Source organism: Centruroides vittatus, unplaced genomic scaffold (genome assembly GCF_030686945.1).
Source record: "Centruroides vittatus isolate TY-2023 unplaced genomic scaffold, ASM3068694v2 scaffold_373, whole genome shotgun sequence".
Taxonomy (NCBI): domain Eukaryota; kingdom Metazoa; phylum Arthropoda; class Arachnida; order Scorpiones; family Buthidae; genus Centruroides; species Centruroides vittatus.
In genome coordinates, this window is record NW_027122704.1 from 1,476,566 (window position 1) to 1,502,261 (window position 25,696).

At 32.3% G+C, this 25,696-nt stretch overlaps 1 protein-coding gene across 1 annotated transcript in view; it reads left to right on the forward strand.

The window, feature by feature from the left end:
- Nucleotides 1-25,696, forward strand: part of LOC136988668 (long-chain-fatty-acid--CoA ligase 5-like) — an 82,591-nt gene that overhangs the window by 12,669 nt on the left and 44,226 nt on the right. Inside the window, exons 3-10 of the mRNA XM_067286588.1 lie at nt 4,952-5,019; nt 5,236-5,337; nt 8,206-8,305; nt 8,382-8,554; nt 10,868-10,900; nt 16,342-16,393; nt 21,355-21,428; nt 24,509-24,580. Of these exons, the coding sequence (XP_067142689.1) occupies nt 4,952-5,019; nt 5,236-5,337; nt 8,206-8,305; nt 8,382-8,554; nt 10,868-10,900; nt 16,342-16,393; nt 21,355-21,428; nt 24,509-24,580 (674 nt within the window). The remainder of the gene's footprint in view (nt 1-4,951; nt 5,020-5,235; nt 5,338-8,205; nt 8,306-8,381; nt 8,555-10,867; nt 10,901-16,341; nt 16,394-21,354; nt 21,429-24,508; nt 24,581-25,696) is intronic.

The following is a 25,696-nucleotide window of genomic DNA, read 5'->3' on the forward strand; positions in this document are numbered from 1 at the left end:
TGCTCATGCGAAACGAGGTCCCTAATTTCATCGATATTAGGGGGTGCAGAATCAGAGTAGATTACAAAGGAGTACACGTTGGTTATGTGGCAATTGCCTGGGTAGAGGGCACAAATTGAAAGAGTGCCCAAGTATCAAATGTTTCTCTTGTGGAGAAGTCGGACATCGACGTAGAGATTGTGATAAGGAGACAACGGAAGGTAGACTACGAGAGAAACATGCGGAAACGGAACCAGGGTGTGGCCGTCGGCCATAATATTATACTTGTATTTTAGTAATTTTAGTTAGAACAAAGGAAATACTAAGACTTTGTCTTTTCCTTTCCTAATCTTTCAAAGACCGTTATTGCCTTGGGGTGGGATTAGTGGTTCTAAGAATCAGAACAAAGAAGAGTAGAATGTGCGCCCGGGTGGATAGCGCCCAAGAAGAGGCACTTTTGGACGTGACACGGAAGAGCTCGAGAAGGAGCTGATCGAGAGAGAAGTCCGAGGCTGTCCAAGCAGGAATCAAGTCAGAGAACTTATCGTAAGGAAAGAATTTCGAATAACGATATAGCGAAGCGAACTTTGGAAAAACGGAAGTCAGGATAAAAGAACCGAGGCCCTCCCAAGTGCGTATCGGCTTGAAATAGAAAGTCCCGGGTGAAGCAACATTTCGATTCTTATTTCTTCTCACTTTCCTATCTCCCTTATTATTTCCTTTAGTATTAAGTTAGCTTTAAGTTAGAATTAAGTTAGAGTTAGTTCCGCGATATACGAAATTTCATTGTCACGCGATTGGGTAACGGCCACCCCGTACTTTGTTCGGCAAAAAGGAAGCCTTTGTGAAAACTACGCTGGGTCTAAAACCTTTATGTAAATAGTTGGGATACCTGATTGAACCTCTTTGTACAAAGTGTAATAAAGGGACATTTGTTATTTGTATAATTGTTGTTGGGTCCTTCTGTACTTACGTTCGCGGACAGTACGTTAACACTTGTATGTACACCACAAGGGGATAGCAGGCAGAATGCGATGGAAACCGACAGCGTCATTACCGAGACTGTCCCCATAACAGTGAGTGGAAGGAGGGTACAGAGTAACCGGAAGGAACATATCAGTTCTTCCGACCTCAGTGGAAGCAGTATCGAAAATGGGCAGGAGTTTGAGGAGGATAGAAGAAAAAGAGAGCTCGGGAAAATTCTGAAAGCGAGGGACAGGAAAGGAGAGAAGCGAAGGCAGGACACGAGAGTAGTGCCAATGACAAGACAAGAGCAGGCAAAACCAGAGGGCAGTTTAAAGTGTCTGCTGAGTTGAGGAAGAAGTGGAGGAAATCGGGACAGGAGTCGTGGCCGAAGGTGTTTGATCTGAAGCTTGGGGGCCAAGCTTACAGGAAATATTTATCCGAGCTGCAGGAAGAGGGATGGACGGCCACGGATTTTGCGATTTGGAGTGACATCCTACGTGAAACCAATGAGAGTGTTAAGAAAGAGTTACAAAGAGAATTGATACGGAACTTGCGAGACCTGGGGAAACAGACGTTTGCAGCAAAGTTAAGCAAAGCGAAGGGCGTAATTGTGGACAACCGCGACTAGGTCCGAGAGGGACTTACATCCAAAAAATCGTTGACGGTTCCGATGATCGAAGGCAGTTGAGAGCAAGAGTTGGAGTTTGTTTTGAGTTTTGGTATTAGTGGAACCAGGAAACGCCAGCAATCGTTTTCCATTTTATCTCTTCCCTGCCAGCACGAGTTGAGGCTGGGAACCTGTTTTTCGTTAACTTAACACCAGACGTCTCGCCTACACACCAGGCGGCGCTCATCGGAGGAAATGCCGACAACGGCCATAACCTCCATATAAACCCGGAAACGAAAGAAAGTTGAGATGACGAGAAGTACATACCTCGTCGTACCTTGTTCCACCATTTATAATTTCCCCATAACCTCTCTATGTTGTGTGTGGGACATCCGGTATCCGCATCGACGAAGTTAAATTTGTGATTCACTCGAATATATGAAAATATCCTGCTTCTTGTGAATCTTTGGTACCGTACCCATTCCAACAAGCCGAAAAAATGGTCGTTCCTTCATGTAGGTGATTTTCCACTTCCTTCAATAACATTTCTGCCGAACGATTTGACACTGGAACAAGGAAACATTCCTTTGTCTCTCGACATAGTCCACCAAACACCCATTGTTGGGGTAAAAGACGACCGACATTGTACAGTACATCTTTCGTGTGTACATCGTTTTGTCGATTTCAACAATCTTGTCGACACCGCCTATCTTCCCGTCACGACGACTCATAACAGAATGGGCGCAGACCTCCCTCGTGTAACTGTTCCAATCAATGGTGGTAGAAAAATCAAGTCCTACTTGCATTTTACAAAATTCCAACGAAGAAAGTTCCGGCGACCAAATGTATATAAAACGCAAAGCATCGAGGAAGGATATGCGGGAACCAAAAACCAGTTATCTGTCCGAATTCCCCTTTTCTATCGACACGTCCCGACGTGGTATCTCCATTTCGGACCTTGTTTCACAAAAATACAAACTCATTAGATGATTATTATTGCAAAAACGTTCGGAATGTAAAATTCCATTTTTCTGAAACACACTTATAGCTCCAGGTTTGTCGTTCGGTAAGTCCCAAAAGGTATCTTCCATTTTCAGAACTTTGTAATAAACGTAATAATGAAATACACAAACGAGCAACTTGCATATCTACTTTGCATAATCGCACGGGCGAGTCATGACGTCGAATCAACTAATTTGCATCAACGATTACATCTAAAGCGTAAAGTAACGACATAAAAACGTAGCAAAAATAAATTAAACACGCAATAAAATAATAAAAATAGCCACACACACGATTTATAACGATATAACAAAATTTCACACGTTTTGTTAAAAAACCACATGAAAATGCTAATTGTTTTGTAGAGTATACGCAAAGATGGCACACAGGTGATATCAATAATCATCCTTCTTGTTATTTTTTCATTTTTACAACTTACAGTAATTTTTCTTCCTTTTAGAGTTAAATTTACTAGGCTATTGTTATTTAGATAATTCCATTCAAAAACGCGATTTTGATCGCAGTTTCCGACTAGCGTTCTCTTAATCCATAAGTACCGATAAAATAGATCCTAGCAGAGCCCCAGGGGTTTACTCCATTTTCCTCAGGGATGATAGGTTCCAAAGGGACTTAATTTATATTGGCTCAACCATATGTTCAACTCGAAAAAGGCTATGTGAACCAGGGCTGGATCATCGCATAGACAAATGAGACAAATGTCTAGGGCCCAGTTTTTTGAAGGGCTCGGTCAAACTGTCTATTTTGAAAAGATTTGTAAATAAGATAGTTTACTTTTTTGTTGGACAACTGTATATAATAAACAAATAAACAAAAATATATTGCTTTTTATGTGGTTATTGTGAATTCTAACATCTATAGAAAATGTGTTATGTTTCTTCTTGTGGGAGAAGGAGGTGGCCTGGTAAGAAGAAAATGTCTAGGGCCCCAAAGTGGGTTAATCCGGCCCTGATGTGAACATCAATCCAACCTTATGAGCAACAGGCACACCACCACCTTGTCTGCGTACGCCACTGACCCGGAAGTTCGGGCGGACTTCCGGAACACCAGATTAATTAGACAGGCCTTTCAAATCGATCATATTCGTCACCTGGAGGCGTTGGAGATTTATAAAGCCTACTTAAGAGGCAACTGTATTAACTTTAAAGACGGTGAGACTATCGTGCATGCGTGGAATTTGAACGGAGCCAGGCGGAAGGGTGAAATGTGATATATACAATGTTTAAAATCGAACAGCATCGTTCTAATGGTCCAAGTAGGAAGCCGGTTTAGTTCAGCACCTGAAGCAACCTTGGTGAAGGCCGAAAATGTTCGGAAGTTTTGTTTAGTTCAATACCAGTAAAAAAAGTTTTGTTTGTGACAGTCTATTCTCTTTGCCATGGGTGTTCCTGTAGGATAAGTTTGACAGAGCAATTTTGTGCATTTTTTCCCAATGAATGTAGAAAGAACAAGAAGCAATGAAATATTAAAGTTCATGGTATATTGATTATTATGAAAAATGAAAAAGAATAACATCTCTTCAAGTATTGTTAATTTCCCAAAATTCATTTATATGCATTGAAACACAAAAATTATTCAAACAAAGCTTTAGAAATTTTTTAAAATAAATTGTTTCATATGTAAGTACATACATAATATTTATAAAATTGTATATACAGTATAATAAATGATGTATCATTGCACATATATATTTCTCATATACAGACTGTAGCATGTAATATGATTACATTAATCAAAATTTTTACATGATACAAACATTAATATATATGTAAAGCTTTTGATTATGCATCAGTTTATTTATCTGCTCCTTGTAATAAAAATAATCAATGTTTCTCTGTATAAAATTTTGTGTATAAGATATGTTAGCTCATAGTTTATTTATAAATATATATATATATATATAAACAATGATAAATTAACTGTAATTAATTGTATCAAATTGCTTAAAATGAAGTGTATTTTAATTTCTTGATAAACATTGAAATTTTTCAATTTATGCCATTTATTGATATTTAAAGAATTGTATTGTATATTTACTTGTACTTGAAAGAATATGTAGGAGGGCACAATAGTATATTATGCAATTAGTTTATAATATGGGCGATTATGGCATCAATGGAAGTTTGGCACACAAGCAGAGCAAGTGGGCCCTTTTCCGTGAATGCCGTAATTGCTTATTATAAATGAATTGTCGTGTGGTTTCTTGCAGTTAGACTACACCTATAAGATTATACTTATGGAAATCAAAATCGTGTATAAGCACAGTGGTTTGCATATCCATGCCATAAACACTATGTTTATACATGATTTTGATTTCCATAAGTTTTGTGTTATAGGTGTAGTCAACCACAAAATATATTTTGTATTCATAATTTATAGGTGATGGAGATTGCCTTGGAACATATTCTAAACAGAAAAAGCAATATGAATGGATTAAGTATAGTGAGGTATTAATTTTGATTATTTCTTAAATGTACATGTATCTAGTTTTAAATATGGCAACAAATAAGCATATCACATATCAGAGTTATAATAAAGTTTTTAAATTTAATGACAGAAGAAAGAAATTTATGCTTATAATAATAGTTTGTTATTCCATAAAGTATTTTTATTATTATAAAATTCAAATCTAATTATGTTATTTATTTTATATATTACTACAGGTTATAAAAAGAGGTGAATATTTGGGATCTGCTCTAATGTCATTGGGTTTAAAACCAAAAAATGACTCATTTGTTGGTATCTATTCCAAAAATAGAAGTGAGGTAAAAATATTTTAATATTTCAAATTACTGAAAATTTGCTTACAAATTTCTTAATTTCAAATAAAAACGAATATCGGTAGTTACATTTTGAAGATTTAACATTTCTTTGAAATTGCAGAGTTTACTGCAATTATCTGAATTAAACAAAAAGAAAATTAATTTTATTGTTAAATTAAAATATATTTATCTAAAATTTATATGAAATTAGATTGCTATTTAATGTTATTTTTTCCAAGTTGCGAGTTTTCTCAAATTCTTAACTCATGTGTTCATCTGAGAGAAAAATCTTGAGAGATACTCTTAGCAGTAAAATGAGTAGTGGACAAGGTTCTGAGAGTGCTTTCAGAGAACTAGTTTCAATTGGACATGTATAAATTTAAATCTTGTTATTATAACTGAGAGGTCACACTGTGGCACCCTTTGCACTACAAGGCGTGTGTGGCTTTATATGGCTTTATATACTGTGTATGGCTTTATTAAGCCTTGTTATTTATTTTTCTTTTCTTTATTTTCCTTATACCGTCTTCCTGCAGTAAAACTGTACTTCTGGCTTCTGTTTACCTAACCACACTGTAGTTAGTTGACCCATGTGGTCTGAACTGTAATAAAACAAAAGGGAGTGACACCCGATCGGTGGAAGGGTTACTGGCAGAGGAGGGAGGGAGATTCGAACGGAACAAAGGAGAGAGACTTTTGGGAAGAGAGGAAAGCAGGACGGAGGATACATGAGGACGAGTATGTAAAGAAGACAATTATTAAGAAACGGATCCGAGGTTTTTTTTTATTATTATAGCCAGTCACCCCTTTGAACTTTTCATTCTGTACAGTTCCCCCGTATAATTCTATGACTCTTATATCTTATTCTAAATTTTGGGCCCGATATTAGTATAATTTAGTTAAGTTAAACCTAAGCTATAGTAAGCTCTTTGTTTGTTGGTATTTGGGAACCCGTCAGTTGTATTGTAAAGACTGGTCCCAGTTAATTTGTATATCATAGTTTGTAAGCGTGAATATTTGTATATTCGAGATTTGAAATAATTTTTCAAACCATTAAAATTTTATCAACGCTGAGCAATTCTCCAGATTATTTATTACTCGGCTACGTGTGCCTCACTTTGCAATAGGCACAAGTTTTTTTTGCATTATTCTTTAATTAAACTACATTTAAGGAAACACTTTATGAAGTACAGTAGAGCTATAAATAAACAACAACTAACCCGTTACACATAAAGACCAACAACTGCCGAATTATCGGGCTAGCAAATGGCTATAGAAATATTAATAATTTAAGTTAATTTGATACTAGAGTTAGGTGTTAGGCGCCATCTCTTGCTAAATTTAATAATAGAATTTTAATTAAATAATTTAAATAAATTTAGGCCTAACTGGAAGAAAAGAATCGGCCTGAAGCGGGATTCGAACCCGCAACTTCTGCTATCCGTGCAGACACGTTACCAGTTACGCTACCCGGACCTTCGGTCCGATCTTCCCTTCCAGTTGATATAAGAATACCGTACTACCATCGACGGTCATCAACTGGAAGGGAAGATCGGACCGAAGGTCCGGGTAGCGTAACTGGTAACGTGTCTGCATGGATAGCAGAAGTTGCTGGTTCGAATCTTGCTTCGGGCCGATTCTTTTCTTCCAGTTAGGCCTAAATTTATTTAAATTATTTAATTAAAATTCTATTATTAAATTTAGCAAGAGATGGCACCTAACGCCTAACTCTAGTATCAAATTAACTTAAATTATTAATATTTCTATAGCCATTTGCTAGCCCGATAATTCGGCAGTTGTTGGTCTTTATGTACAGTAGAGCATCGATTATCCGACTTAATTGGGGACTGGGGTTGGTCGGATAACCGAAAAGTATGAAAAAATACATTATTAGTATAGTGTATTAGACCTGGTTTAAATACTAGCCTCTCTTTCATGGTCAAGCCAGTGCTGCCAGCTAAAACATGCAAAAATTTAACAAAAATAATATTAAAGTAGCCAAGACATAACCAAATATTGTAGCGCCACATCACTGGCGGACATTTGAATTTGCCGACTAGAACGCGGTCGGTTAATCGGGGGTCGGATAATCAATGCTCTACCGTACTTACTACTGTCCATCTGCAGAGTATATTGTCTAATCCAGTTGTTGAGACACAAACTTTAAGTGGTATCTCATGACAATTAAAATGTAAATAACATCTCGTAACAGATGGTGTTACACTCAATTTTAACTTTGAGCTAATGTTAATGTTTTTAAAATAGAGATTTTTTTATTATAATTGAACAAAATTACTCCTTTTAAGCTTCTGTTGTTCTTAAATTTTATATTGTAGGGTAATTGTGTTTCCTAATATACTAGTTCCTGTTAAAAGCCCATGCCAGTTTTTTTAAATTTTGAATTGTCTTCTAAATTGTTTGATTCCATTTTTGTTTCAAACATTAAATAACGAGCTTTTCATGTCAAAAGCTTAAGTATTTTTTTTTATTAAAAATGAACTTGTGTGATATTTCATTTTGAATAATTATTTCTGTAAGTTAAAGTGAGAAAGTAACCTTAACTGGATAACTTAAAATTTATTTATTTTATATCAGTTATATGTAATGATATAATTTTTAAATAGTAAGAAAGTTATGATAAAATTTCTCCAGATAAAGTTATAATTTATTGAACAATAGAATATATGAAGTTTTATTTTTATTTTCATTAGATTTTTACAATGATAGGTTTGGAAGACCCAAACATAAATAAATAAAATTTGAAAGTAAGATATAAATAGTTTGAAGGTTAGAAATATTACGAGTAATATTAAAAGTGAATTAATGTAAATAAAAATTTTATATGAAGAATTGATGATTTCAAATTTTCAGTTTGTTATGTCCAATTTGGGATGCATCACATATTCTATGGTGCCTGTACCTCTCTATGATACTTTAGGAAAAGATTCACTTCATTTTATTATTAACCAAGGTATGTGTCATGTAATGCATAATGTAACTCACTTTTGTATATTATTATACCATTTAAAACATTTTAATTTTTACAGTTGAACTACCAATTGTAATATGTGATTCAGTTGAAAGAGCATCAACACTGTTAGAAGAAAAGGATAAAATTCCTACATTAAAATCAATAGTGGTAATGGATGAAGTAGATGATGAAGTGAAACTGAAAGCTCATGCTAAAGGAATTTCTTTATTTTTATATTCTGAATTTGAGGTTTGTACTTTAATATCTGTGTATTTTGAGTTTATAAATACAAGGTATCTATAATTGAGCCCCACCTTAAAAATAACACTTTTCTCTTAAATTTCACACAAATCCAATAATTGGTGTAAGTTGAGATTATTTACAGTGAGTTTCTTAAATTTAATATGTTTATTTTTGTGTTTTTCAATTGAATTAGGATAAAATAAACATAAAAAAACACTTTTGGCATTACAGGAGTATTTTACGTCATTAAGAGAGAAGACAAAATGAAGAAATTAAACATATAATGTCAGTTTTTGATGTAATGCTGACAGTTTCACAGATTTAGAATAAAAACTCCTTTATTTTTATGTGACATAACTCGTTCATTTTTTTAAAATGCACCTTCTAGAGAAGGGTGTATAACCTTACTTAAACTGGCATGCCAGCATTCCCTCAGGATAAACTGGTATGCTGGTTTTTCACCATACAGAAATATTTGATTTTATGGTCTCCCCGGATTAGGATTAGTATAATAGTTGAAAGAAAAATATGGACAGATTAGCATTAAAAGTACTCAGACAGCAAGGCAAAATAAAAAGAATTTATCCATATTTTTCAATCTAGGAAATGTAGGCATATATAATATAAGGTCTCAATTTACACTTTCCTTTGAGGCACAGAATGCAACTTTAAATATATGAAAACCATTTTACCACTTAGACAACAAGTACTATCAAATTAAAGAATCATTATAACAAATGTTTGTATGCATGGTTGCATTTCTTTATGCAGTGCTGCTCAATAGCTACACAGCAAAGCTTTTATAAATGAACTGCTATCACCTAGCAAACCGTTTCTAAATGTTCAAAGATAAAGCAGCTTTTACGTTCGCTACCCATGCAAAGCAAAAAGGACATTTATAGGTATGGTGTGATATTATGCTGTGAAAATAAAATAGTCAAAGTGACTATTGATAAAAACTTCAACATACACTCAGATTCATTGAATTTTAGATAACATAGATAATATATACACCTTATTGCTGAGAATTATTTTACTACTTTAAACTAACGTTTTCAATCTGATCAACAGGCTATCATCAGGTTATCAATTTACTGGAAAGTTTATAATTGTTCTATAATCAAACCAATATGCAATAACAAATTTTTAACCAAACGTTCGAACTGTTTTAAATTCGAATTTGTTATTGCATATTGGTTTGATTAAAGAACGATTGTAAACGCTCCAGTAAATTGATAACCTGATGATGGCCTGTTGATCAGGTTGAAAAACGTTAGTTTAAAGTAGTAAAATGATTCTCAGCAATAAGATGTGTATGTTATATAATATTGATAAAAATATTAAGGAAAGATTAAGAAGGATTAAATTTTCTAAAATCACTCTGAAAGTCATCTAAAGAATAGGAAGGAAAATACTATATCTTAAACATAATTATCCATCTTCTGTCTCTTTACTTTGTTCACATTTTTGGGAAGAGAAATGCTCATTTCTTTATATCTCTTTTTTTGTTACATTGTAGTTCTTTGACTAAAACATTACTTTCAGCTATAACAGGAATTAAAGAATAGATTACAGCATCCATGTTTAGCTGGAGTGGAAAGTGTTTTTAACTATAATGCAGCGACGTGTAGCAATAGCTACTCCTGCTGTCATTTTCATTAAACTCTTGCTACATGAAGAAATGCAGCCTAAGAGTTCTAAGCAACGGAGCCATTACATATGCTTATACAATGTTGCCACCTAGCCAACAAATACAATAATACTTATCAAAAATTTAGCACCATTTGTCAAATTTAAATCGAAGTATTATGCTAACTGCACAATCAGTTATATATATATATATGTAGAAAGGAGGATTATGTACAATTGTTAGTCTATTGAATGATATTTCATTCATCTTAAAGATTAAACTAAATTTTTAGTCTGGGGAACTACACATGTAACTGTTACAGAGAATAAAAATTTGGAATTTTTATAACTTTATTATATTCATTTAAAAATATTAATGGACATTGAACTTTCCTCATAATAGATTTACATTAATGAAAACTTACACTGATTGAAACTGTACATATCAAGGTTTGCCTGTATAAATATATTTTTGTTTTACTTGTAAATATTAAAATAACAGATTTTACTTCTTATTTTTAATATATAATTATACCTTATAAATACTGTAGGGCCTATACTGAAAATCTTACTTTAATTTGTTTTTAATAAATTTTAGTATGATTATTTTACATGGTCATTTTGATAAAACATTGTTTTTTCAATAATAATTTCATTAAATTTATATTTAAATTTTAATTTTGAATGTAGGAACTAGGAAGAAATAAAATTCTTACACCTGTGGTAAGTATTATATATGTAATATTTTTTACTTAAAATTTTATTTTTATTTAAAATTTCTAATTGCATTTTTAATAATCACAAATTATTCAAATGTTTTGAAAAACATAAAAATAAGAGTTAACTGTTGTTAATAATGTAAAAACCAGTTTTTGATGAATTTCTTGCATTATAACTTATTTTGAGTGAATTATTGATATAATTTGGATCTAAAAGTAAACATTGCTGTTCTTTAGACTTAATTATTTTAAATGTATAGAAGAAATTAATAATAGTAAAGCATTGCTATGCCTTTTTTTCATGAACATTGTATTCCGGTCTTTTTCACCAGAAGGCTTAATGACGAAAGTTTTCGCTTCTACTCCAATCTTGGAAAGGAATGAAAACAAAGAATACTTTTGATTTACTAACCCTAAATTTTGGCTTAGTAAATCAAAAGAAACTAGTAATGGAAATGAACAACCAAAAGAATACTTTGTATAACTTTCCCTTTTTCTCTGGCTCACAACTATAAAAAAAGATGAAAATTAAAGAGGGAAGGAAAACTAAGATATTAATAGATACAAGTCACAAAACAAAATTTAATTTTCTTTTTATTTATTATTTATTATTCATGCTCCTATATATGAAAAGTGTAATGTTATTTTTTATTTGGGATAATTGATTTAAATTTATAATTGGGCTGAAATTTGAAAACATTGTAGATCTATAAATTCTCACTGTCATCTGTCCATCTGTCTTTCCTTAATCTTGAAAGTGGAGTTAGATCAGGGGCGATTTCTGACCAAAATTTTTGGGCATGCTGAAAGTTATAATAAGAATAATAGGCCTATCTCTAGCACCGAACAATAGTCAGAAATGTTATTTAGTGTGAATAATAAAGGATGGACTATTTTAAAGCCCATTATATCTACACATGAAATGTATGAAATGTATTATAATGAAAAAGTATTAAAAATTTGTGATAATTCAAATTTTGTGGGTCCTTGACACTAGGGGTTTAAGCCCTATTAATCTCTATGTAGATCCATACATGTATACTGACTGGATATCGTAAGCTTTCGATACAATCTGGCTGTATTAAATGCTTCGAATGACATCATGCGTGCGCACTTGTTTTCTGCAGAAAACCTCCACATGAGCAAGTGATTGAGTTTCCAGAAGCATCGCGCTGACTTAAAATGGCAATGTAAAAGCTGCCATTTTAAGTCAGTGCAATAGCTGTTAGCTGCCAATGTAAAAGCAAACACAAATGATAAAAGAGTTTACACATTAGAATATATTATAATTGGCATATTTGTTCTCATATAAAAAATATATTGACAGTCAAAACTTCTCTTAAAGCTTGTGGCGCATGCTAAGCAAGCCCAGAGAATTTGCCCGAGTTAGATAGTTGAAAGAAGAGACCAGATATGGAAACCTTAAGGGCAGCAGACCCCAATTAACTAATACAACTTTCAATGCAAACTGGAAGTCATGTTATTTCAATTGAAAACTTTTCCCCTGAAAGAAGTTGATAGATGATTGGTACGACTCTATTGTTAAAGGGAAAAGTATGATGTACAGAGGCAAGTCACTACTAATTTGAGGTAGAATGGTATTGTGACAATGTCACAATAAATAATTGCTTGTTTGTCAAATGTATTGTTCTAAATTAATATAAGAAAATTGTCAAGTGTTTTATTATTTTGATCACAACATTATTCTGATAAATTATTTTTGAATATTATGATTCCTATTATTATTGTTTAAATATTATAATCTCAAAATTTTTCTTAAAATAATAATAACAAGATCATTATCAAATTCTAGTTTTTCATCTGAATGCTGGTTTCTTGCTAATTAATGAATTTGCAATCATGAGTGTCTTCATTGCATAATAGAAATTACAGTAGTATTCATTGTCTTTTTTTTTTACATTTAAAGTATGTCAGTAATTCAGTCAAGAATATGTAATTTTAGGCCAAAAATCTGTCAAAATTTGTTTGATGTTGTATAATTATGCTTACAAGGAGGGGTTAGATGTTTGGTTCTCCAATTAGAATGAAACTTGATGAGCATATAGTTTTAAACACAAACAACTCCTTATCCAAATAATAGAACCTACTTCTCTAGCATCTCTGAAAATTTAGTGTTTAGCTTATAAGATTGGAAGTTTCATGTCTCCTCAGGATGGCAATAACCAAGTGGATACACACTGGTGCTACACAATATACTGCTGTGATCAAAAATTATCAGTAATGATTCATTCAAACTGTGCACATGCAAGAGAGTGCTATTGTTTTTTTCGTTGTTTGGTATAATTTTCATTGACATCTAGCAGCAATCTGTATGTCATCATGTGTTTTTGCTTGAGAATAAATGTTTACTTTGTATGTAAAGAATTTTTGCATTCATGATTTTTCAAAATGTCAAGTGTAATTGAGCAAAAAATGTGCATTAAATTTTGTTTATGCAATGGAATTACTGACACAAAAATGCTGGAAATATTGCAAAAAGCCTTTGGTGATGCTATTCTATCAAAAACAAGACTTTTTGAGTGGTACAAGATGTTCAAGGAAGGCACAGAATGTGTCAAAGATGAATCATGCTCTGGTAGATCATCCATGTTGAAAAGAATGATGAACAAAACATCACTCAAATCAGAGATTTGGTACTCAATGATTGTTTAACAATTAGAGACATTATTAAATGAACATGTTCTGGTATCATTTGATCTTGTTAAGTGATGGACTTACAGCATGTTGCTTCTTGAGTTGTCCTGAAAGTGTTGAATTTTTTCCAAAAATAGCAATGTTTTTTAGTGGCTGAGGAAATGCATTCTCAAGACAAATTGTTCTTAAAACACATCATTATGGATGATGAGACATGGATGTATGCTTTTGACACAAAAACAACTCGACAATCAAGTGAATGGTGCTCGAAAGATGAAGCAAGATTGAAAATATCATGACAAAGTTGAAAAAAAATCAAGGTCATGTTGACTGTTCTCTTTGATTGTCATAGTGTTGTCCATCACAAATTCCTGTTGACTGGCCAAACTGTGAACAAAGACTATTATTTGAGTGTTTTCATTGTTTGTGAGAAGCAATTCATAGAAAATGATCTGATTTGTGGGAAGAAAACTCATGGATTTTGCACCATGATAATGCACCTGCTCACAATGCTCTTCTTGTTTATGAATTTTCAGCCAAAATTTCAACAAATACAGTTCTGCAAGCTCTGTATTCACTTGACATGGCACAGTATGATGCAGTGGTGTGCGGTGACATTTGATGATAGGGAAGCTGTACCAGCCCTAGATAGAATCATTGGAAGCATTAAATAGTATTTTGGTGTGTAGCATCCATGAGTTAAATCGCAAGAGGTTAGTGCCCTGTAAAGTGCACGTGCAAATGCCTGTAATCTGGCTGCTTAACACAATTCAAATATTTTTACTATGGAAGCTGTCCAATATTCGACAATACAGCACTTCCATTAGGAATATGCATATACAAATTTATATTCGAATATACAATGGCAATTTTATCATTGTTTTTCACATTGAGTATAGAAATTTGTAATAAGATACACAATGCAATTATAATAAAATATCAATTTTAATTAATTCAAAGTACATTAAAATATGAAAATAATTGCACAATATGTATTTGTATTTTAGAAAATACAAGGAAAGTGGCACTTTCACGGTTTCCATGGACAGTATGCCACTGGGGTGACATTTTCCTGTTTCTTTGACTAAAATTTCTACTTTGTGGTCACTGTTTTAAATTGATTTTTGCCATAAAGCAAGATTTGCTGCGAGTCCTGAAGGGGTTTCATAAAAACAACTTTAAAATATGTTTTGAGGATTGGAAAAACTATTTGCATAAATGTATTGTAGTCATAGGGGATTACTTTGAAGAAGATGTAAAAAATTTTGATAAATTAATTCAAATCTTTCATTTTATAGAACCATTCCTGATACTTTTTGATGACAGGTAGGTTTGAACCTTCACAGTTTTAATTAATTATGTTACATATTTAAAAAAATAATTTTATTTTACCATATCATTAGCATTATTATTACTATTATTATATCTTGTGTTTAAAGCTTATAAGACGAGATTAAAAACTCATGACATCAATTCTTATTTAGCAAAAATGAAGTCTTTCTACATTTAACTCTTTTATGTCACTAAATAAATTTTTATTTCTTCACATTTTCTTGTAGATATGGTGGTATCGTTATAATCAAAGTACAAGAAACATAAGCACATGAGGAAATTGTTTATAACATTAACAATTAAAAAAAAAGCTGCTACTATGTTATCCTATTTTCATATCAGACTTGTCTTTTTTTCATCCATGCACAGTAATGTCTGAAGCTTATTCATTTGTGTTGACATAGTACATAACCATGAGCAAAATATCTGAAAATAAATGTAAAGAAATAAAAATTTTATTTAACGACATAAAAGAGTTAAATCTACAGAAACTTCTTTGTTTTTCATTTTTTATTTAATAAAAGTCTCTTGTTTTATAAGCATTAAACATGAGGAACAATAACAGTAATAATAATGCTAATGATACTGTAAAATAAGAAAATAATTATGTTACACATAAGAAAAAACTAAAATTGCAAAGGCTCGAACCAACATCTCTAACTACAGTGCCTAGTGTCTTATCCACTTAGTTATTGCTGTTCTGAGGAGACAAAGACTTATAAGCTAAACACTCAATTTTCAGAAGCCTGTTTTTGGAAAACACTTAAGAAGTGAGTCCTATTATTTGGACAAGGAACAGTTTGTGTTTAGTGCTACATGCTTATCAAGTTTTGTCTGAATTGCAGACCTGAATATCTGACCTTCTCCATGTTAGTATAGTATGAATTCTACATGTATATAGTTTTACACTACATTTATTAGAACTATTGTTATGTTTATATACTTGTATAAGCTAGAAGTATTGATGATAAATGGTTTTGATGAGTCATAACATTTGTTATATATAAATACAAAGCTGAAATAAAAGAACCTTGCAGTAAAAATTATTGCAAAGTTTAAAGATGCAGTCTTTGTCAATCTTCCTTACACACCGGAAATTCATACAAAAATACACTTACGTAAGAACCAGATAACCGGAGTGGTTGAAACCGGAGAGTTTGCGACCCTAATTTCAACCACTCCGGTTATCTGGTTCTTACGTAAGTGTATTTTTGTATGCAGTCTTTGTTTTAAATTTAAGTTAATCTAAGTGATATAGACAAAAAAAAACATGTTCTCTGCTATTATATCTGGCAGAAATCAACGAAAATAGCAAAATATTTTGTTAAAATAAATTTTAACATACTTATTGTATGGTATTTTTTGTTTGCTGGATTTACTATTTATTTTAAACAATATATTTTTTGAATGTTTGTTTAAATTTCTTAAAGCAAAAAAATTTATTTGTTACTTAATCAGCCTCCAAAACCAGAAGATTTATATGTAATTTCATATACAAGTGGAACTACAGGTATGAATTTATCAGATATTCCAAAATAAACAAAAATTTTATTTCTATATAAGTAGTTATATTTTATAGAAAATTTGATGTAAAGTAATATAATTAATTTTTAATAAAATTATTTATAATTTTATTTTTACAAACAATGCAAGAAATTTCTAAATTTTATATTTCTTTTGGAATTTAAAATATATTTCAGTAGAAGTTTATTACTGGCATCTGATAATTCAGAATGTTTGGTAATTCAGCACCTGTGCAACTGCATGAATGTCAGCTATGTTTTGGGCTACTCAATTTTCCCCCCTGTTTTTGTGTTTGAACTGGCAACACTGATGTGATTAGAGGGAGGTATTTAAGGGAGCGTTAGGTTGTGAGTGAGGCTTTTATTCCCATCATGTGGAGTTGACGTTTAAGCTGTAAGATTTTGTTTATGGAGAGTTTTATGACTGTGTGTCGTGATTAGTTAGAGGACAAGAAGAGAATCCATATCCATTGAAGGCATCAATCGTGAAAATTTTGAGTGAATGTGATAAAACAATTAACCTACTAGCGAGCGACGTCCCCAGAGGAGAATATTTGTGTTAGACTTGATTTTGATTGTGGAGATTAATAAAAACTGGTTAGACTTGCGTAACTGGTTATATAACAAAGAAATAAAGAATACACAAAGATTACACTGTCTTGACTCATGGAAGGTCAGTGCTGAAAAGGGGAGATGAAATGAGGTCACTATCACCAATGGCTCCCGAAGGGTTAACAACGCCACCAACCTTTTATTATGTAATGGAAAAATGTTTACAAAACATCATCATGACACAATGCGTTGTACGTAAATTGTCATATAGCATTTAACAATAATTTCAATTGCTGATTCCAACAATTTGAATTTTCTGGATAGATTCTAGTGTTGACTCATGACGAACTTTTGTGCAGTGTATTCAGCATCTGAACTCATATTTGTAATATGGAGAATTCCAGGTGTGAGCAGGACCATACATCATAAACTTTTTCTTTGCATATATATGTAGATACTGGTTGTATATAAATTTAAAATTAAGTACCTTATTTTGTTTGTCTTCCATACCACACTACCTCTTCACACAATACAGTGGAACCTCGCTTAACGAGCATAATTTGTTCCAGAGTCTTACTCGTAATGCGAAACACTCGTTAAGCGAAACAATTTTTCCCATAGAAATTAATGTAAAATATGATAATGCGTTCCACACTGAAAAAAATTCTCAAATGTTTTATGTATAACGTTTATTCAAAAAAATTATACAATATACACTGTTAAGGAGCATGAATCATCATCATCTTTTCTTCTATACGGAACGAACCATCCTGGAATGAGACTTTGATTTTCAGAAACACAAAAAAAAAAAATTACAGTTAATATGTTTGGATAAACACTTCAAACGATATGCCAAATTATGTAAAGGCTATAATTAAATATTAGAAATTAATTAATTTGACTAGAGGTAGGCAGTTATGTTTCCATCTCGTATTAAATTTAATAATTATAAATAGTTAATTTTTAGTTCAGACATTTCTAAAATTTAATTTGGAATCTGTCATTAAATTTAATGACCCAAGAATTTGGCATATCATTTGGTGTGTTTATTATATAATGGGCTATGGTTGTTGATGTTTATAAGTAATATGTGTGAACTAAAGTTCGGAAAAATATGTGATCACAAGCGACACTAAGATGCTAGCGGAACGAGTGCTAAACACAGACTGATGGAGCATGCTGCATGCGCACAATTCGGGACTTCCCCTCTCCTCGTCACTTTTTATATGAAACATTGCTCGTTAAGCGAGGCAAATTTTTACAATTTGTTTTGCTCGTTATGCGAAATACTCGTTGTGCGAGGTGCTTGTTAAGCGAGGTTCCACTGTACCACATTAAGGTTTATTGTGAATTCCACACACCCTTTAAAAAATAGTCAATAATCCAGAATTGTCTGATTATAATGGTGGGACAGGCACTTGGAGGGCCTCAAGCATTGCCAATTACGCTACCCAGACCTCCGGTCCGATCTTCTCTCCGATGGTTAAGCTTACATTATAACCATCGACGGTTATTACAATATACTAGATACATCCAATACACCTTATTGCTGAGAACATATATTTATTACGTATAACTAACGTTTTTGGCCCACTTTATGGGCCATCCTCAGGTTACAGTTGTTCGACTCTAATACAAAATCGAACACGTTCAAAATTAAACTAAATTAGAACATACATTTTAAAATTAAACAAATAGAACAAGTATAACACCAAATAATAAATAAGAAAATCCAAATAAAACACAAATGTAAATGCAAATAAAATACGGTGACTGGCCGTAAACATTAAGGAAAAATTCCTTATCCTTTAACCCAGATATCTACTGAGCCTCTGTAGAAGCATTATTATGTGTGTTACTTTTTACCATGTACTTCCATGATGACGGTAACCCCGTCGCATCTTTATAATTTAAACATCTGCCAGACAAACCCGCTCTGTAAATTTCGCATTTCTCCATTATGGATGACAACGTTGGCGAGTGTACTTTTGCAAGAATTTTGGCATCCTCCCATTGCACAACAGAACCATCGGCTTGCGCAATCCTGGATAACGCTGTTGAACACTTGTTTTTTGCGACATATCGCAAAAAACAAGTGTTCAACAGCGTTATCCAGGATTGCGCAAGCCGATGGTTCTGTTGTGCAATGGGAGGATGCCAAAATTCTTGCAAAAGTACACTCGCCAACGTTGTCATCCATAATGGAGAAATGCGAAATTTACAGAGCGGGTTTGTCTGGCAGATGTTTAAATTATAAAGATGCGACGGGGTTACCGTCATCATGGAAGTACATGGTAAAAAGTAACACACATAATAATGCTTCTACAGAGGCTCAGTAGATATCTGGGTTAAAGGATAAGGAATTTTTCCTTAATGTTTACGGCCAGTCACCGTATTTTATTTGCATTTACATTTGTGTTTTATTTGGATTTTCTTATTTATTATTTGGTGTTATACTTGTTCTATTTGTTTAATTTTAAAATGTATGTTCTAATTTAGTTTAATTTTGAACGTGTTCGATTTTGTATTAGAGTCGAACAACTGTAACCTGAGGATGGCCCATAAAGTGGGCCGAAAACGTTAGTTATACATAATAAATATATGTTTTCAGCAATAAGGTGTATTGGATGTATCTAGTATATTTAGTAAGAAGGCTGAGTTTGAGTTAGTGGTTATTACAATGCCGGCTGGGGATGCATCCAGCGCCCACGTCCTGTAAATGGCTTTAGTTGGATGATTGCTTAAAATATATCTAGTTTGATGATGATGTTTATTTATATATATGCCTTGCTGGGGTTTGCGATGGCTGGTTGATTGCCTTGGGAGATGATGTTTATAGGATGTGGGTGCTGGATGTGTTCCCAGCTGGCATTGTAATAACCATCAATGGTTATAACGTAAGCTTATATATAACGTAAGCTTAACTGGAAGAGGAGATCAGACTGGAGGTCTGGGTAGCATAATTGGCAATGCATCTGCACGGTAAGCAGGAGTTGCAGGTTTGTGTCCCACTCCAGGCCGATTCTTTTCTCCCAGTACTTCTAAATTATTTAAATTAAATTATTAAAATTATAATTATTGAATTTATTAAGAGATTGTGCCTAAGACCTAACTCTAGTGCCAAATTGTCTTATAAATTATTAATATTGTAGCCATTTCTAGCCCAATTAATATTCGGCTTTAGTTGGACAATTGCTTTAGTAGGTACTGTACATAAATGTGCAATGAATTTTAAATGTTATTTATTACTTAAGATAAATAATATTTATAATTAAGGCTTTTCAATCATTCTTAACACAGTATATCACTATCATCTTTAAAATGATTTAAAAAGTGTATGTAAATAAATTGAAAGCATAGAAAAATGTGTACTGGTATAAAATGTATAGCAATGCACACAACATTCAGATCATATATAACAGATATGGGCAAATGCGGCTCCGAGAGCCACATGCAGCTCTTTATGAGTTACATGCGGTTCTTGCTGAAAGTGTTAATTTCTGTTTTTATTATTATTTTTACAATTTTATTTTTATAATTTTGTGAAAATATGTTTATTAAAAAAAATTCAATATTTGTTTTATATTATATTTATATTATATAATAAAATCGCACGCCATACCATACTATCCGCCACGACAGTACAAAACTGCGGCTCCCATGCATTTTGCAAACCTACATTTTGGCTCCCACTGAACTCTTGCTTGCCCATCCCTGATATATAACCTATTGAATTTTTGCAAGAATACAAAATCATTCATTAATGTGGCAGTACTCTAGTCCCACAGGTGTTGGATAAAAAAATTCTTATGCATTTATATAATGGAAAGTTTTTGAGTTAAATTTATGGAAAAATTTGTTACAATATCAGAGTTGTAGCTATGAGGTAGCTAAACCCAACTTAATTTGCAGTGTGCATTTGTAGTATATATAATATATGCTTTTGCTTTCGTTATGTAAACTTAGGCTACTGTTACACATCTTTACACCTTTAATTATAATTAATAAGCCTAAAGATGTAATGATACCACAAAAGTAGCAATCCAGTATCATGAGTAGTTTTAAAGTATCAATACTGATATCAAGATTGGTACCAATCTTAAAAGTATCGATACCAGCCAGTATTGGGTATTGAAACTGGAAATCTTGCCAGCTAGAGTCAGTCTGTGGCTCGATTTTGAAATGTTTTGCATAATTGAAACTTTTAACATAATTAACTAAATCATATTATTTATTATTAACAACTTATTAAAATTGATTTCTGATATAAACTAAATGTTACCAATACTGTGTCAGTTGATTTGAGATTTAATTATATTTTCAAGTTTTTCAAATATTTTGCAAGTTATTTAAAAATAGTAACCTGAAAGATTTAATTTTAATTACTATATTTCAGGTTCACCTAAAGGAGTAATGATCACTCACTCTAATGTCGTTTCTTGTTTAGCTGCTTTAAAAGTTGCTTCAGGGGTATGTATTTATGTGAAATATTGCTAAAATTGGATTTTTAAACAAATCTTTGTATGCAAAATTTTCCAAACATAAATGAATTTTAAATTTATTTAATGAGTTTTGTGTTCCAATTAATATTACAAAATAACAAAATGCTTCTTTCACTATTGTAAGTTAGCAACTACAGCACCAACAATAAAATTCTTTTAAAATAATGATTAACAGTGTTCCTTGTATGACTAGCAGTAAATTTACAACAGTGAAAGTAGTATCTTGTTATTTTGGAATTTTGAAAATATCTATAATTTTATCAACTTATCATACCACTTAGATTTTCACAATCAGGGCCATTGAGAGCTGTGGCTTGGTTAAGCCTTATTATTCTTTCTTTTTACCACTTTTGTTCATAGTGTTGCCATTTTTTCAAAAATTGCTGACCCTGTCTGGGCCAGCAATTTTGAAAAGATGGCAACACTCTCTCAAACAGGTCGTAAACATTTTTGATAAATTCGTTTTGTGTCAGCCAACCTTTATTAAATTTTCTTCTTCTTTTTTGGGTTTTCAATTTCTTTAGTTGTCATATTAAATAATTAAAATAGAAATTATAAACTTGTAACTGTCATATTTGCTTTACAATAGGTTTGTTCCAACACAAGTCCCTAACAGGTTTGAATTTGAAACCATATGAGGCATGCGCGACATCATTTTATAGCCAAGAACTGAACAATGCGCATGCCAGTTTCAAAACCAGTTAGGGACATGTGTTGGAACAAACCTAATATTTGCCAGAGATATTTGCAAGTTAGAATTTTAAAAGTATATTTTCTGTCAATCGTAGCTTAGAGATGAAATGGAAATAAGTTTGGGTCAGGGTCTTTAACCATTAAAATACTCTCAAATATTTTCATAATTTTATTTTGTTTCATCGTAATTTTACAATTTCTATGAAAACTGGACAAATTAGTAATTAATCCAGACCATGAATTTAAAAACTGGCTTGTCTGGGTGAAAACAGACCTGGTGGCAACACTATTCATTAAAAACTTCACTTCCAGCTTTTGTTCATCTGGCCTCACCCTGACTAGTTGTTCCAATGGTCCAATGTATCTCTAAAACAAAACAGTAGCACCGGATTGATCAAAAGGGTCTGGCATGAAAGGAGAGGTAGGGGAATGCACTAGGAGACAATCATCTTTTGGAGAGAGGAGCTGGGGAGGAGAGGATGCACACATCCTCTCGTACAGATAAGTAGGGATACATCCCTTACGTAGATACGTAACAAAGGAAACCCTCTTGAAGAACAGACTCGAGATTTATTTTTGACAGTCATTTCCCTTTTATTTTCCTATTTTTTCTTCTATCTAAATCAGATCTGATTTCTTATAACAACCCCATCTTGATCCAGGGCCCTCATATTGTATTTTAGTTAAGTTAGAAATAATCTAGATTAAGTTTCTTTGTTGGTCAGCACGTTGGACTCGTTTGGTATTATTGTTAGTGTTGGTCCCATACAGTGGTGTAGCTACATATTCAGCACCCTGGAGCAAGTAGAATCGGTTTGTCCCCTTGTTTCTCGTAAGAGGTATCACAAAATTTATTTTTAACATTTAGTTTAAAAACATATATCTAATTATTTCGATTTAAACCTTACTTAATAACAATTTATTTGAGATTCGAGGCATTTCAACAATAAGATGTTTAATTTAATAAATACAAATATAATAATAAAACAAAATATAATTTTTTAAGTATGGAGTACCTAATAATATTTACTACATATTATATTAACTGTATTGACAAAAATGTATGCAAGTTATAGTTTCATGACAAATACATAATAATACATTAAAGAAAAAAAACTTCAAAATTGTTGTTTTCTTGCTTTATCGTTTGCAAATTGGTCAATTCACTTTCTCCAGATCAAGTTGACAAGCTATTGTTTTTTCAATTGATATAGTAGCCAGAACTAAGATGGTATTGTAACATGCTGCTTTTTAAATAAGTTTTGATTAATTTTAATTTTGAAAAAGTTTGTTCTGCTGTAGCTGTCATTGTCGGTAAAGTTAAAAATATGAGGCATGCTGCAATAATATGAGAAAAGTTACTTAAGTCTACAGTGTGAATTAAAAGTAGTTCAGCAACTTCACATTTAGAAGTAATTTCTTTTACCTGAGTATAAAAACACATTTTAAATCAAAGCAGTTGCGGTCCAAAACTAGGTGAAATGTCAGAGGGATATTCTGATTGTAACAATTCCGATCCTTCCAGAATATGTATTTTTATCACATGATGCGACAAGATATGCAAGTGAAAAGTGTACATAATTGTCAAATGGATTCAAATCTAATAGTTAATCGATTAATTATTAAATAAACAATTTTTTTACAAGTATTTTTACAAGTTTTTATTTCACTATTTCTAACTTGGTGCCCTCATGATTTGTGCACCTGGAACAATTTGCTCCAACTGCTCCACGGTAGCTACACTTATGGTCCCATAGATTTGTATATTCATAGGTTGTAAGTATTGTACATTCAGAATTGTTATTAATTGTAAATATTAAAGATTTTAATTTTTATCAACACTGAGCAATTCCTTGGATTTAATTAATTATTTGATCTCGGCTACAAGAGATAGTTGGGGCCAGAAATAGAACAGGTTTCTTTTGCTATTTATTTTTAAACAAATGAAATACTGGTACCCAGAATGTTTCTTTATTAATAAAAAGCGTTCTTAAAGATTCTATTTTTGTTAGTAGCAATAACATTAATTTATAGGGATATAGACCACTACGGGCTTCTAAGTTTTCTCCAGGCCCTGGGAAAAATTTCTAGCTTCCCTTCTTGATAGACCTGTTCACAATGAAAAAATTTATAGATATAATATTGTTTAAAACCCAAGCTAATTGTTTTGAAAGAAACATTGTTTAGAACAAAGTATTATATTAATTGCAAATGAATTCTATATTTGAAATATTTTTAATACCAAGAAATTATATAATTATATCATATTAAATTAGTTAGGATTTAAAATATTTAAACAATTTTTAAATATTGAAATCAAGCCTTGACTGATGTAATTGAATTTTTATTTTTCAGGAAGCTTATAGTGATGGGAAAAAATTTTTATCTTATCTTCCTGCAGCTCACATTTATGAAATTATTAATCAAGTAAGTATTTATTAATCTGTTAATAGTTACTAAATTTATTCAGAAAAATATTTTAAATGCATTACACATACAGTGGTGCCAGAAACACCATTTCCTGCAGTTTTCTGTAACAAACAGACAACAAATGACTGGCTACAGGATATTCTTTGTGCTTTCGTGACTGGAATATCCCTCTACAATGCAATAGCAACACTTTTCTTTCATGGTATCAGCTGTACCAAATTAGTCTTGATGACACAAAGCTTACTGTTTCTCAAATGTGTCTTGTTTGGCATGAATGTGTTGTTTATAGTGAAATGTGGATGACACAATTGCTGTACTTGTGTTATATCATTGCAAGAAGCTTGTATGATGCAATCATAAACAAATTTCATTTTAGTTCAGTTAGTGGAATTTATTTTCAGCATCTAACAATTATGGGAGATAAAGTTTTTAGGCATCATTGTACCTCTCAAACTATCAGGTCAGTCCATGCGCATTTTTATGACCTTGAGAAAAATCTTGTTTTGCTGTTAAAAATGTCAGTCTAATGTGATAATTTTTACATTGAAGTGTTAAATTGGATCTCATTCATATAATACTGTTCAGAATTGTGAACATTTCAGTTGTTTATTTTCGTTAAAATGGAAGTAACCGATGAATATAAAAGATATGTTTTATACTTTTTATTTTTAAGTGGTGAGAATGCTACAAATGCAGCCAAAAAAATAAATACTGTACATAATCAAATTGTAATTAGTGCAAGGACTGCGCAGAAGTGGTTTGAAAGATTTAGAAACAATGATTTTAGCGTGGAGGATAAGGCTCGTACTGGAAGACCCGTTGACTTTGATGATGATGCTCTCTCTGCACTAGTTGAAGCAGAACCATCTTTAACAGTTGATGAAATTGCGGAACGTTTAAATTCATCCCATGGAACTGTTCATAGACACCTACAACAAATCGGAAAAGTTTCAAAGCTAGGAAAATGGATACCACACGATCTGTCAATAGCTAACCGACAACAACGTGTAAACATTTGCACGTCTCTTTTATCCCGTATTGTTTTAGAACCTTTTCTTGATAGGCTGGTTACTGGAGACGAAAAATGGATCCTCTATAATAATGTGACGAGAA